Source organism: Notothenia coriiceps, unplaced genomic scaffold, assembly GCF_000735185.1.
Source record: "Notothenia coriiceps isolate Sejong01 unplaced genomic scaffold, NC01 NC01_scaffold00000339, whole genome shotgun sequence".
Taxonomy (NCBI): Eukaryota; Metazoa; Chordata; class Actinopteri; order Perciformes; family Nototheniidae; genus Notothenia; species Notothenia coriiceps.
Genome location: NW_011333040.1, coordinates 23,601,178 through 23,614,323, shown reverse-complemented (window position 1 = coordinate 23,614,323; position 13,146 = coordinate 23,601,178). Strand labels below are relative to the sequence as shown.

Genomic DNA, 13,146 nt, shown 5'->3' with positions numbered 1-13,146 from the left:
ACAGATAGAGCCAAAAATACTAGGTGTAGTCATGGACTCTGACCTGTCACATTAAAAAAATTACTAAATCAGCCTACTATCACCTAAAGAATATATCCAGGATTAAAAGACTAATGTCACAGCAGGATTTGGAAAAACTTGTCCATGCTTTTATCTTCAGTAGACTGGACTACTGCAATGGTGTCTTCACAGGTCTCACTAAAAAATCTATTAGAAAGCTGCAGCTGATTCAGAACGCCGCTGCTCGAGTCCTCACTAACACTAAGAAAGAGGATCACATCACTCCTGTTCTGAAGTCTTTACACTGGCTTCCTGTATGTCAAAGAATAGATTTCAAAATACTGCTGCTGTTTATAAAGCACTGAATGGTTTAGGACCAAAATGCATTTCTGACCTCCTGCTAAATGATGAACCATCCAGATCTCTCAGGTCTTCAGGGACTGGTCAGCTTTCTGTCCCCAGAGTCAGAACTAAACATGGAGAAGCAGCGTTCAGTTATTATGCTCCAAATATCTGGAACAAACTCCCAGAAACCTGCAGGTCCGCTGCAACTCTGACTACTTTTAAATCCAGGCTGAAGACTTTTCTTTTTGTCGCTGCTTTTAATTGAACTATTCACATCTTAGACTGCACTGTAACTTTTATCCATGTATTTTTTCTTTTAATGTTTCTTTTATTATCTTTTCTTTTTAATGACTGATTTTAAATGCCATTATCTGAATGTCTTTCATTTTTTAGAAAGCACTTTGAATTGCCTTGGGTTGAAAAGTGCTATATAAATAAACTTGCCTTGCCTTCTGAAGTTATTGTGTCTTACTGTATATCAGGTGTAGAGACATATTCTGACTAGATATTAGAGACATATACTTGGCAAGATTTCGAGCTTTTGTAGTGAGCAAGAGGAGGAGGAGGAAGAAGAGGAGCAAGAGGAAGAAGAGGAGGAGGAGGAAGGCCTGCAGGGACATGGCTGACTCCAGATCTTATCGCTCTACCATCCCGTGTTCGGTTACATCCAGTTTTTAATTTGGCACACTGAGACAAGTCAGCGTTCACAAAGAAGCCTTTATGATCTGTGTCGATCGGTGCCAACGATGAGTTTCCCTCTTCATCGAAACACACACTCTCCTGCAGCTCCATCAGTCAGGATGCTGCAGGACGGAGAGAGAAAAGGGCTATTTTTCAAAGCTTGTCATTTCAAATTGTGTTCAACATCCAACTTTGGGGTCATTTCTAAGGCTGTGTTTGTATAATGTATGGATGTATGGGGTCCAGTAGGGTGCGTTCACACCTGCCTTGTATAGTCCGGTTGAATCGAACCCTGGTGCGTTTAGCCGCATGGTGCGGTTCATTTGGGTCGGTGTGAACACAGTCCGAGACCTCTGAAGTGAACTAAACAACCGGACTCTGGTCCGCTAAAATAGGTGGTCTCGGAGCGCTTGCTTGCGAACTCTGGAGCGGTTCATTGTTGTGCAAAGGCAGAGGAAAAGTCGGCATGCCCCTCTCTAAACTCAATAGTTGTGCAGAGCCTGCTGCAGATCATGCAGACTGACATATCATGTGGAGAAATCATACTCCTGACAGAGCTGCTGTGCACAGGAACAGATGCTAAACTGCGATTAGACAATGGCTAACCTTTACGCTGTAACAGTAATAGGCCTAGCAGCTTTTTGTCAGGAGTAATATCCCTCTGCTAGGAACGCTCGTGCACTAACTGAAGCAATTAACATGCTGAACTCTGTCAGAGGTTCAGAGGAGGATCATGAATTATGGATTGTGGTTTGAATAACTCCTGTTTGATTCGACCTGGAGGGATTTAGATCATGCAGGGAAATCTAATGCAGTGTCCTCTCATCAACTCCGTCTTTCTGAGGACTTACTGCACACGGAGCAGGGTGGAGGAGGTATAAGATAAGAAGTACTTTATTGATCTAACTAAAAGCTCCTGCAGCTCCCATTAGTCAGGATATTACAGGACTCTGAGGGAATGGCTGTAGCTTGTGATTATATATATCAAATACAAGTTAAGTGTCACAAAAAGTAGTTTATAGTGTGAGCAAGTCATCCTGATACCTGCAGTTCAAAAAGCTCTTTTTGCTTTTTGTGGATATTCACCCTAACACAGTAGACAAGACAACGAGTCAAAGAGGTTTAATCCGCCTTTGGTAAATATAATAATTGAACAATTTACTAGATGTGTTGCTGTTTTTAGATTCGACCTGTAGGCCTTCAGATTCACTCCACCTTTCTGATGAGTTAGTGTACAACACGGAGCAGGGTGGAGGTATAGGATAAGGTAAGATAAGAAGCACTTTATTGTTCCCAATTTGGTAAATGTTTGCGTTGCAGCAGCATACAAAGACCTGGCATTGTACATTAGAGAAATGAAAAGACTAGAAATAAACAATCCAAAATGTAAACATCTCAATAGAAATAAAATAGCATTAAAAAAGTAGAAAATATACAGGTTGAAATAGAAATGTGCATTAGCAAAACATAGAGGGATATTATATACACATGAAGTGTGTAAGTACAATGATATGGTATGATCAATGGCATACAAGAGAGGGCATAACAGGGGGTTTGAGGGGGGGGGGGAAAGGCCCTTGAGCAAGGCACCAGACACACCCCGACCCCCTCACTCCCATTGCTCCCCGGGCGCTGTACACTAGCTAGACCCTCCAGAAAAACGCGATTCTGCGATCGCAGAATTTACCGCATAATCAGCAAAATGGCGCGGATTTTTAAAAGGCCGCATATTTATCAAAAGGCCGCATAATCCCCGCATTTTTCCACAGAAAGTTGAGGGGAAAAAAACTGAACTCGTCTTGACGTGACGTCATCAGCTCGCGCATCACAGAATGTAAACAACACTGTATAGAGTGAACGTGTGGAGCTCACACGATAGAGAAAACACCAAGATGAAAAAATCTAATCCATCTCATTTACCGACGAACATTTCTACTAAAGACCGGGCAAAAAGTGGGGGGAAACTATTCTGCACCCCGTGCAACTGTGTGTTGGAGCATAAGAGAACATCGACGTGACGACCCACTTTGATTCATTCAAACATTCGAAAATGCTTTCTGCTGCTGCAGACAAGAAAGCCAAACAGCTCACGTTCACCGAGGCATCAACCTCCAAAACCCTTTAGAGGGCTACAAGAAACGAAGTGAGTAGCCTACAAGATTGAAGCTGGTCAGATAACGAACGAGTAAATGAAAACAGAATGAGACAGAGAAGTGTGTGTGTGTGTGTGTGTGTGTGTGTGTGTGTGTGTGTGTGTGTGTGTGTGTGTGTGTGTGTGTGTGAGATTAAAATAGCCCAATTGCTTTTACAATAAATAAACATTGAATGTGTTTAATTGAATAGGAAAGGGGTTTAACGTTAGTGGCAGGTTGTGTGTGAGAGAGAATAAATAAGACAGCCCAATATTTAAAAAAATTGTTATTCTTTTCCCCCGAATATTTAGCATATTTCGCAACTTTCCGCATATTTCGCAACTTCCCGCAATNGAAGGCCATATTTATCCTTTCCTCCGGGCCAGGTTAGACGAGGGTATGTTTAATTGAAAAGAAGTCGATAAGCATCTCGTCACCCGGGTCGTGAATCTTCCCGAGGTGGCTAGATATGGAGTATCTTCAGCCCCAATGTCATCATTGGAGTCAAGATAAAGCAGTATACCGAAAGCGGAGATTCCGGATAGCGATAAACCCAATTCCCGCTTCGTACATACATACAGACGGCGGGCGGACCCAAGGCGGGCCGTATCTTCGTTCTGTGTGGACGAGTTTTGTGGGGTAACGGACAAACACGGTACGGCATTACCTAGTAGTGGCATGGACCTGCTATTGTTTTGTACGGATAGAAGAGGCTGCCCTACTTCCGACCCTTGTTATTTATGGTCGCGCCTCTTTCACCTCTGCTTTCCAGGTGGAAACGGGTGCTAGTATCTTCGCTACCTTGTCGTCGAGAGGACGCACAGTCTGTCCTCTTCGCCGGGTCGACCACAGGGACTGCAGTGAGTGAGGCTGTCCTGTTAAGGTCATGTCCCAACAGCTCTCCTTAACCCTCTGTAGGGAATTTATGTTAACTTATTTACTTGTCCCCCTTTCTGGTTGCTACGTCGTCGACGTTACAGAAGGTACTGTAAGGAGGCACTTTCGCGCACCTCCTCCTGTAAGGGGGCCACCTCACGGCGTAACTCAAGAGACCCCCTAGGTGGGTCTCCTCTGTATACGGGGACCACTGTTGTCGAAGTGTGTCCGGTCACACTTGTCGACAAACACGTCTGTCTCCGACGGGCTAGCTCCGCGAGGGATGATTAGCCGGTTTGGTCCGCCGACTCTTACCCCCCGCGTTCCGTCGGTGCCCGCCGAAGAAAGCCGAGGCTGGCAACTCCTCCCCCTTCTTCCCGGTAGCTTCCACTAGTGAGTAGGCCTTGAAATTTCTCGAACACTACTGGAAACCGTTACTTTTCGGTCGCAACACTCCAGCGATTTTGTCCCGACTTGTGGTTAAAGAGGAACCTAGGCCTCCGTACTGCCTCGGTGTCTCTCTCGTCTGTTTAGATGAGTGAGGGAAAAGCGACTATTCGGGTTTCATTATGGAATGAAATTCCGACTGGTTGTCCAAATTCCCCTTGGACCAGATTCCAAGTTTACGCCCGAACGAATCGACCCGCGCATTGTGGTTTCGGTTTAGGGTGACTCCTGCGAGTCACGCCGGCACTTTCGTCAGACTCACGGGGCATGGGGGAGCGTATTCGTTGCCCGGACCCGACGCGAGACGCTCGGGGAGGACAAGTTAAGCCCGTGCCCTTATATGTAAGCGAGTCATAGCGATTACCTTAGCGACTACCCCCGCCCCTCTCACGAAGAGACACTAGCACTGCATTACTAGCGTACCACTGCGTCGTGCGGTAGCTGCGGCGACAGGCACTCCGTTTTCCCGACGCTCCCCTCAAAGGGTGTGCGACGTCTAGACCCTGTCCTCCTTATGGGCTGGGGTCGTCTAGGAGCGTCATAAAATATTTGGGTATCCAGAGTTTGTCGGTCTCGAAAGTACCCGTCGACTTTACTTGACGTGTAGATCCTCAGCGTTTGGGGACTAACCTTTCTGGGGACCCTGAATGTAGTGCGCTGGTCCTGTACTTGCGGTTGACGTCTCGTCGACCGCAGTGCCTCTTCCGCCGACACACACGCCAACGGACATGTGCTGCCTTCCTTCCGCAGTTCATAGGTAGGGGGAGGTCGACGGCGCTCTCGGACGGCCGAGTAAGTTAGCCGACCTCGACTCATATTGCAGGTGATGGGTCTATTTGCTATCAGGACTCTCCCTTCTCCTGTCCGAGAAGAAGGTATAAATAAGTACTTGGTCCGAAACTGTCTACGTTATGCTCTACATCGGGTCCAGACAGTTTCGGCTGAAGGAGAGACCTCGTCTCCGCGTCGTTTATCGTTCCCAGCAGTCTCTTTTGGTGTGAGGGTGTACTGGCCGAAGGAGAACACATCGACCGAGGTCGGAAGAGTATTGTGTTTTTACGCTCCTTCCCGGGTTCCTTTATACGGTTTGCCGTCTTGCTAATCAGACGAGACTATAGGACTTACTCTTTTGCGTCCTAAAGGACACAATACGCCTACTACCCATACGCACCTTGCATCGTACGGAAGTCCACCTGTGCACTTGGTTCAGCATGGGACCACTTTTGTAAGCGGTGCGTTCGGGACAAAACTAGCAAAGTCGTTACACCTTATGCCTGTCTAGCTCCTACAGAGTAAGGGGGGTCAAGAAGAAAGTCCTAATCTTTTTATTGCCCTCACTTTGGGGGACAAAAAGGACGGATTAACCCTTTGGAGCTTTATTAGAGAAAGTGTCCTCAAGCGTCGTCGAGCTAACCTCGCGTCTGTACCAAGACCCTATGTTGTCCTCCAAAGGACATAGGGTAACTTTGACACCCCCCCCCCCTACTCTCCCCCGCTTTGACGTTCCTGCATAGGAGGACGACTAGTCCGGGACGAGTAGGTAGACAGGTTAGGTCTGTGTCGCGCGACCGGTGGACTCTTATTTGTGGGGGGGGGGGCCCACCTTGCGGGTGGGCGTGGACTACAAGTGTTTCAGTGCTGCGCGGGTGTGCAGGGGGATTACCCAATAGCGATAGCCATAGAGGGCTTCGCCATCTACTCATAGAAGCTGGGGTTACAGTAGGTAACCTCAGTTATGTGAGCTCTGTTGCAAAAAAAAACAACAACAACAAAAAGGAAAAATGTAACTATACCTGCGAACGACCAATCAGGCAGATCGGTCAGAGGGCCGTATTCTGAGCCACTTTTAGAAATTCCATTTCTGCAAGCAAAGAAACATTATGACATTAGAAATCATTCAACACAGTAAGAGAAATGAAAACCTAAAATGAGGACAAAAATGTGAACGACTAATACAAAACACAGAAAAAAAGGAAAACACAATAATATAGTATTTTGACATAACTGTGAAAGGAAACCATGACAGCGAGCTATCAGAAATAAATAGCAGCACAATGAAACCAGCTTTTCTAAATGAATCAGTCATTTGAATAATATAATCCATTACACTTGTACTGTTCCTACTATAACAAACCAACATGTCTGCTGTGAACAAGGTATGTTCTGATGCAGATTTAGTGTACAACAACATCACATAAAGTACAAATGTTAAATAGGACTATGCATGCCCATATCTCGTGTAGAAATGGCTAGTTGAGCAATTACTATATCATTATATAGTCAACCCCTGCTTCAACACATGATTAAGGAACACAGCATCAGTGTCAACAGTACACTTACTCTTTCCTCCATTTCTCTCCACCCTGGACTCCACATGTTGTGCTGAACTGCCTGCTGGAGAGCCTCAGCACTGAGGAACAAGTGCAGAAACAAAACAGTCTCTAAAGTCACCTCTGGATTCTCATAAACGCCATTAACATCGTGTGGAATAAAAGCTGCTAACTTAAAGAGTTTGCATTACAGAACTGTTAGCATCACCGTTAGCATCGATGCTCGTTACTGAATTTACAGCGATTCATCAAACAAACAAGCTGTATTACAGGTATAGACGAGTACACAAATATATTTACAGCAACAACGCTTAACTTTAAAGTTTGAATGGGTCTTAAAACAGCTTATTTAGTGAATAACCTCTGTCTTGTCTCACCTGAACTGCACAATGTCCTCACGGGGGCCGCCATGTTGTGTGCACTCTCCTGTGATGACCACCAGAGGGCGCTAAAGACGCACCAAAAGTCAAGAACTACCACTAATATTTATTTTAAATGTCCACCCTTAAAACCTTTAATTGGGGTTTTGGATAAACTACATTATTCTTTTGAGAAAATGCTTACACGTGAAACTCAATCATAACAAAAGTTTCCGAAACAATACATTGAAAAGCCCATTTATTTTTTACAGAATTGTTTTTCTAATGGGTCTCTCAACTTAAAAAAAAGTACTTTGAACTCGTTTTTAAAACAGGTACAACTTTTTAATTAAGAAAAAAGAGAAAAAATAGGGTGATATAACAAGAATGACTCCTCTCTCAATAACCTATTTTATGTAAAGGACAACATAAGGCCAATGTAAGCAAATGTCTTATTGTCTGGAATTCGGATAGACTTAAAAGTAATTACTTTCATCTTGACAGGTTCAAATAATGAAACAGATCATAGTTGTGTTAATGTTAAATGTTGTGTTTGCATGTCTGCCCTTTGAGGAAATAATTACACACATGCACTCTAATGGGCTACGATTGAGACAGATGAAGGAGAGGACTTCATGGAAGCATTATGGGCTGTAGACATGACTGGGGGAGCAGAAATGCAGACAGAGCCGTGCCGCTTTTCGCAGCTCTTCAAAGTATTGTTTTTGTATGAAGTGCTCCGCTGCTAAGCCCAGAAGAATTTCTCTGTTAGCTTTTCAGGCAAGTTCCCACTCGCTGGCTGTGAGGCAGGAGTCTGCAGAGGCTGCTGCAGGGACTCCGCTCAACCGCAAGGGCCGTGAAAGGCTCCATGGAAAGGGGCTCCAGGGCACACAAAAAAGCCGGTATGCCTATTTAAACACACCAGGACAAACACAAGCTACTTGATCAGGGTTTGTTGTGTTTTGGTGTGTCCGTTAACTGCCACAAACCGGCCGGATACCAGGTCTGAGTAATGCTGGTCAGTCCTGTAATAGCAGCGGGATGTTTACCCTGAATCCTCCTTGGAGAACTCAGACACGCCGAAAAAATTCACCAGCTGCCTCACTCAGCCGTGCCCCTCCGCACATTCCACAGGCTGGTGGTACAATAAAGTAGTGCCGTTGCCTAAACGACGCAGTTCTTTCAATGATTTAAATGTAGTGAAGAATAACAATGATATAAAATGTTTAAAACAATAGTAGTAATACCACAATGTAAAAAATACCCCATTATACAAGTAAAATGCTGCTTAGTAACTAAGATAATATGGGGTTATATTTTGTACTTGTTATATTATTATATAATGTTATTACTATTTTTGTGTGGACAGCATTTTAATGTTATGGCTGGTTGTCGTGGAACTAGTTTTTAACTTTTTAATATGATGTTGGGTACATTGGCTCATATTTATTAAGATTGCATATGTTTTGTGTAAAAAAGGTTATTTGCATAAAAGCTAATACATATAATTTACACATTAACGTATTAGAGTAATCAAATAATATGATTTTCATATTTCTATCTTGACAAAAAGTATCAAGTAAAATACAGAGGTAATAGAAAAAAGGTAAAACACTTCCACAGACTTATTGTTTAAGAAAATAAGGCATGGTTTCTTGAATTTACTTTCTTGAATGTACGTTTATGGATATGGAAGTGGCCCATTATAATAACATGATTAATGATTTACACACGAGTGCTTTTCTGTGAATTATTTTCCAGGAGACCAATCAACACATTCCTTCAAAGCATGTAATAATTGATAAAACACATAAGATTTGTCAGAAAAACCTTTACAATTGGCTTTTTTTGCACATTCCTAACATAATCTACACAATTCACACCAATGTTTTCTTTTAACTGTTATTTTTAAGAGAGTTTTTTAAAATCTTGGTGGAGGGGGCACATCCTCTGGGGGAGTTTTGCGTATGAATGACGAAACAGCCATGGCTGGTTGAAAGGTGTTCCGGCGCTGTGGGGGAAACGAGCCGCCGCTGACTGATAAAGGAGCAGTGGTGTGTCAAGCTCAACATCGCGATACTACGCCAAGGGACGTTTGTTCAGTGATTCCACCTTCAAAATAAGAGCAATGTTTACTGACGCTTTCAAACTGCGAGCTCAAATAACCATTTGGGAGGCACATACTATAACATGGTGTCTCAATAATACACAGCATTAATATATGTTATGTAATATAACAAATACAGCTGTAACACGATTCGAAAGATGTTCTTGTTCTCGAAAATATATAGCGGTTGCTAGTAAAGAGTTTATTTTGAAATGTGTAACCGGAACTATCTCTATACGCCGTAGGCAGCTTGATACACTTGCAAAAAAAGAGGGGGAGGTAAGTAATTATTTAGGGGGAAGAAAGAAAGAAACAAAGTTGTCGACTGAGCAATGCACACGGGGAGGGATTTTATTTATCTCAAACAAGTCGTTTAGTCCAGCTCCGGTACTCTGGGATGTAACTGTAACCGGTTTCCTTCATTTCCTTCTCTCTCCGCAAACTTCTCCGCTACTCTTTCCACGGGATTTCTGCTCTGAAAACGGGAATGATAAAAGCAGCCGGATGGACGGACGGACTGAGGGGTCTTTATAGCGAGAGCCGTATGTGTGTTTCCTGTTGCCTGAGTTTAAGTTAAACATAGTATTTACCATTTTTTTTACCGAGCACACTTTGCCCTGAAATGAATGGCAGAAGTGGACTTTCTGTGCACAAACGGATTTATTTTTCCTGTCTACACCGGAGCCACATGAAGTGTGCATCCCGCTGAACCTCTGCGCTTTGTGTTTGAAAAAAGAAAAGAAAATTCAACAGAGACACCCCCTCACCGCACTGGAGATATCAGAGCGACTTTCCTGAAGGTTATTTCCCACAGTTTGACTAAAAGAGAAGATGCAGATGTGGAGCCACATGAGGGTCCACAAAGGAGGCCCTCCGCGACCATAGGTCACACCGAAGTGTCCTGGATGTATGTTTTTCCTATTTCCTGCCTGGATTGACTTGAACTATTAATAATTGTCTAGTAATCCAATGGATTATCCTACCTGTGCCTGTGGGTTTTCCACATGAGGGCCAACTAGAAGGCGTTAGTCATGTAAAAACCTGAAATGTCTTAAAAGTCTTATTTATCTGTTTTGTATTTATTGTGTTTGTGTATATAAGGGTCCTCTTTTAAAGGCCAGTTTGTTTTATTTCTAAGTGAGAATAAGAGACTGCCATTTCATTTTTCGTAGTGAAAACTGTAGATTTACTTGAACATAATTGTGTTTTCTATCTACCCACACTGTATTTGAGAACATTGATCTGTAATTTAAAGAGCGACTGTGCCCAGACAGGTGAAAAAACGACAAGGCTCCATCATGGACAGGCCGATCAGCAAGTTACTGGAGAAGTTAAAGCTTACAGACTCGGGCAGTGTGAAATTCAACAGTTCAAAGAAAAAACATGACTCTGCCAACAACTCTAATAACAGCAACGCTAACACTGGCAGCTCTGGAGGCGGTGGGGGGGGCCCCGGTCTGCCACCGGCTCCCATCTCTGCCTCGCCCTCCAGACCCGGCCAGTTCTCGCTTGCCTCTGCAACCACAAGCGACGCATGTGTTCCTGCAAGTGGGAGAGGAGGAGGGGGGGGAGGAGGAGGGATGGGTATGCCTCCCTCTCAGCTCCTCTCCCCACCGCCTACTTCCTCCTCCATACCTCAAGATGGCGAGCAGCACCCCTCCACCCTGGCTCCACTGAGGCGCCGCTCCCCCCAGCAGAGAGCGTCCTGCTACCTGGGCGAAGGCGCGGACCTCCACATGAGGAGGGAGTCCGGCCTGGGCCCCGAGTGTGACATCTTGGGGGCGTACGGCTCCAAGACGTCCCTCAACCAGCGGCGCTACTCCCTGGAGCTCCAGCAGCTGGTCAGGCGGCGGCTGGGAGAGGAGCGGCTTTTCTCCGCCCCCCCGCCGTACCCTGCCTCCATGGGCTATGGTTCGGCTCCCAGAGGTGGCCTGGCAGAACCGGGCTACCTCTCCGAGCCCGAGAGACACAAACGCCTCTCTCTCCAGGAGGCTCTGTTCTACAAACGCCTGAGCACGGGCAGCGAGCTGTGGGAGAACCCGAGGCCTGCGTCCCTCTCTAACCCCCCGCACCGCTCCTCTGATGTTCCTGGAGGTGTGGGAGGGGGGTTCTTCTACCCTCCGGGACCCACCCTGAGCCCATGCTCTTCATTCAGCCTGCAGGAGTCGTTGCTGGTCAGCCCCCGGTCCAGCTTCGCCTCCAGCACGGCCAGCGGCGGGGGTGGGGGGAGCCCAATGGGGAGTCGCTGCAGCAGCAACCGGACCAGCGGCATCAGTCTTGGCTACGACTCTCGCTACTCGGCCTCTGGAGGATTCCCCCTGCAGCAGCAGTCCCCCTCCATGCAGCCCGGGGGTCCTGCGTCGGGGTACGGTCCAGGGCGGTCCGGGGTGACCCCTGTGGAGGCCTGGACCCAGTACCTGGAGGGGGGGATGCGTCCGGGGGCGTACGACAGCCGGCACTCCTACCCCCCGGCTGTTGGGAGTCCCGGTGCGGCGTGCTTCCAGGCGGGCCCCGAGTGGTGGGTCGAGCAGCAGGCGGAGGTGAGGGGCAAAGAGGGAGACAGGGCCCGGTACTCAGACCTGCCCGGGACGCGGTACCAGGAAGAGCTCACCAGACTTCTGCTGAGAGACAACGCTCTGGCGGGCGGGGGGCTCATGGAGGGCCTGGCTCTTTCCAAACCCAGCTCCACGGTGGGGCCCTGCTCAGCCGGGGGGCCCCTCAAACCTCAGGAGGAGCCAGGTGGTGCTGGGAGGGAGGGCGTGGAGAGCCGGCAGGAGTTCTTTGGTGAGATGCTTTCTTTTAATATTCAGGGTTCACTTCGAAAAGGGAGAAATTAGAAGGTTATCAGAAGCATTTAACACACATTGTCCAATCACATAGCGTCCTCCCTCAGCGTGTTATTAGTGTCCCCCTCACCGCCTGGTCTCAGATCTCTCTAAATGAAAGGCTTGTATGGATGGACGGACAGATTAATAGTTGAAAGAGTGTATGGTAACTGGGAACCTGCAGGGACACGCAGCGTTGTAGCACGCGAAACATAAAGGAGAAACTTCAGAAACTGATGCAGGCAGGTGATTGGCTGAAGAGAAGAAAGGAAAAAGATGAATTCACTCATTTAGATTCACACCTGTGGCCACAAATCAGCTGATGTTTCAACAGCGTGCCGCACATGGGCTAACGCAGCGTAGCAACACGGCTATTAAAAGTGCAGAATTCTGCCGTTACACTCAACACACAAAATGACATGGTTCCATCCAAACACAGCTCCAACCATTACTCTGAGTCACACAAGGTTAGGGCTAAGCATCTGTGTGTGTGTATTGTTTCTCTGTGGCAGGGTGTGTTTTTCCCTGAGTGACTTCAGGCCACAGTAACGCAGTGTGTGTGTGTCAGTGTGTGTGTGTGTTTGTGTGTGTGTGTCCTGGTGTGTGTAATGCTGCCTTGGCGTGTGCAGGGGGGTGTGCTGCAGCCTGTTTTTCTGCTCAGGTATGTGCGCCCGGAGGGGACATGCAATACTGTACTGCTCTCAGCCATTAGGAAGAAGTCAGGGGCTGTGAGCCGTGAAGACAGACGCGTTCACACACACACACACACACACACACACACACACACACACACACACACGCTCACCTATAATGCAGTTTGAGGCTTTAATTGCACTAAAAGGAAAGTAAAAAACGAAAGATGTAGACCTAGAAAGTAGGAAACGATAAAGCTTTTCAGGGATTTTTCGTTAGGTAACAAGTTGAAAATCGTTTCTCTTAATGATTTTGTTCCACCTGTTGCAAAGAATACACACAAATATGTCGCCTCGTGTCTTTTTGAGTCAGTTTTCAGTACGCACATTATCAATTATCTTTATCATTATG

The 13,146-nt window shown here is 46.2% G+C and overlaps 2 protein-coding genes across 2 annotated transcripts in view; one reads left to right on the top strand and one right to left on the bottom strand.

The window, feature by feature from the left end:
- The window catches only part of mrpl52 (mitochondrial ribosomal protein L52), a 9,558-nt gene extending 2,292 nt beyond the window's left edge, over positions 1-7,266 (bottom strand). The window contains exons 1-3 of the mRNA XM_010775636.1: positions 7,189-7,266; positions 6,822-6,891; positions 6,275-6,342 (exon numbers count right to left, since the gene is read on the bottom strand). Coding sequence (XP_010773938.1) covers positions 6,275-6,342; positions 6,822-6,891; positions 7,189-7,222 — 172 coding nt within the window. The 5' untranslated portion in view covers positions 7,223-7,266. The remainder of the gene's footprint in view (positions 1-6,274; positions 6,343-6,821; positions 6,892-7,188) is intronic.
- Positions 7,267-9,564: 2,298 nt separating this feature from the next.
- LOC104952599 (LIM domain-containing protein ajuba-like) lies at positions 9,565-12,114 on the top strand. Its single transcript, XM_010779453.1, has 2 exons — positions 9,565-10,184; positions 10,548-12,114. The coding sequence occupies exon 2, from the start codon at positions 10,576-10,578 to the stop codon at positions 12,112-12,114; it is 1,539 nt and encodes a 512-aa protein (XP_010777755.1). The 5' UTR covers positions 9,565-10,184; positions 10,548-10,575.
- Positions 12,115-13,146: the final 1,032 nt, after the last annotated feature.

Coding starts and splice junctions, on each gene's coding strand:
- LOC104952599 (XM_010779453.1), top strand. CDS start 10,576: ATGGACAGGCCGATCAGCAAGTTACTGGAGAAGTTAAAGCTTACAGAC.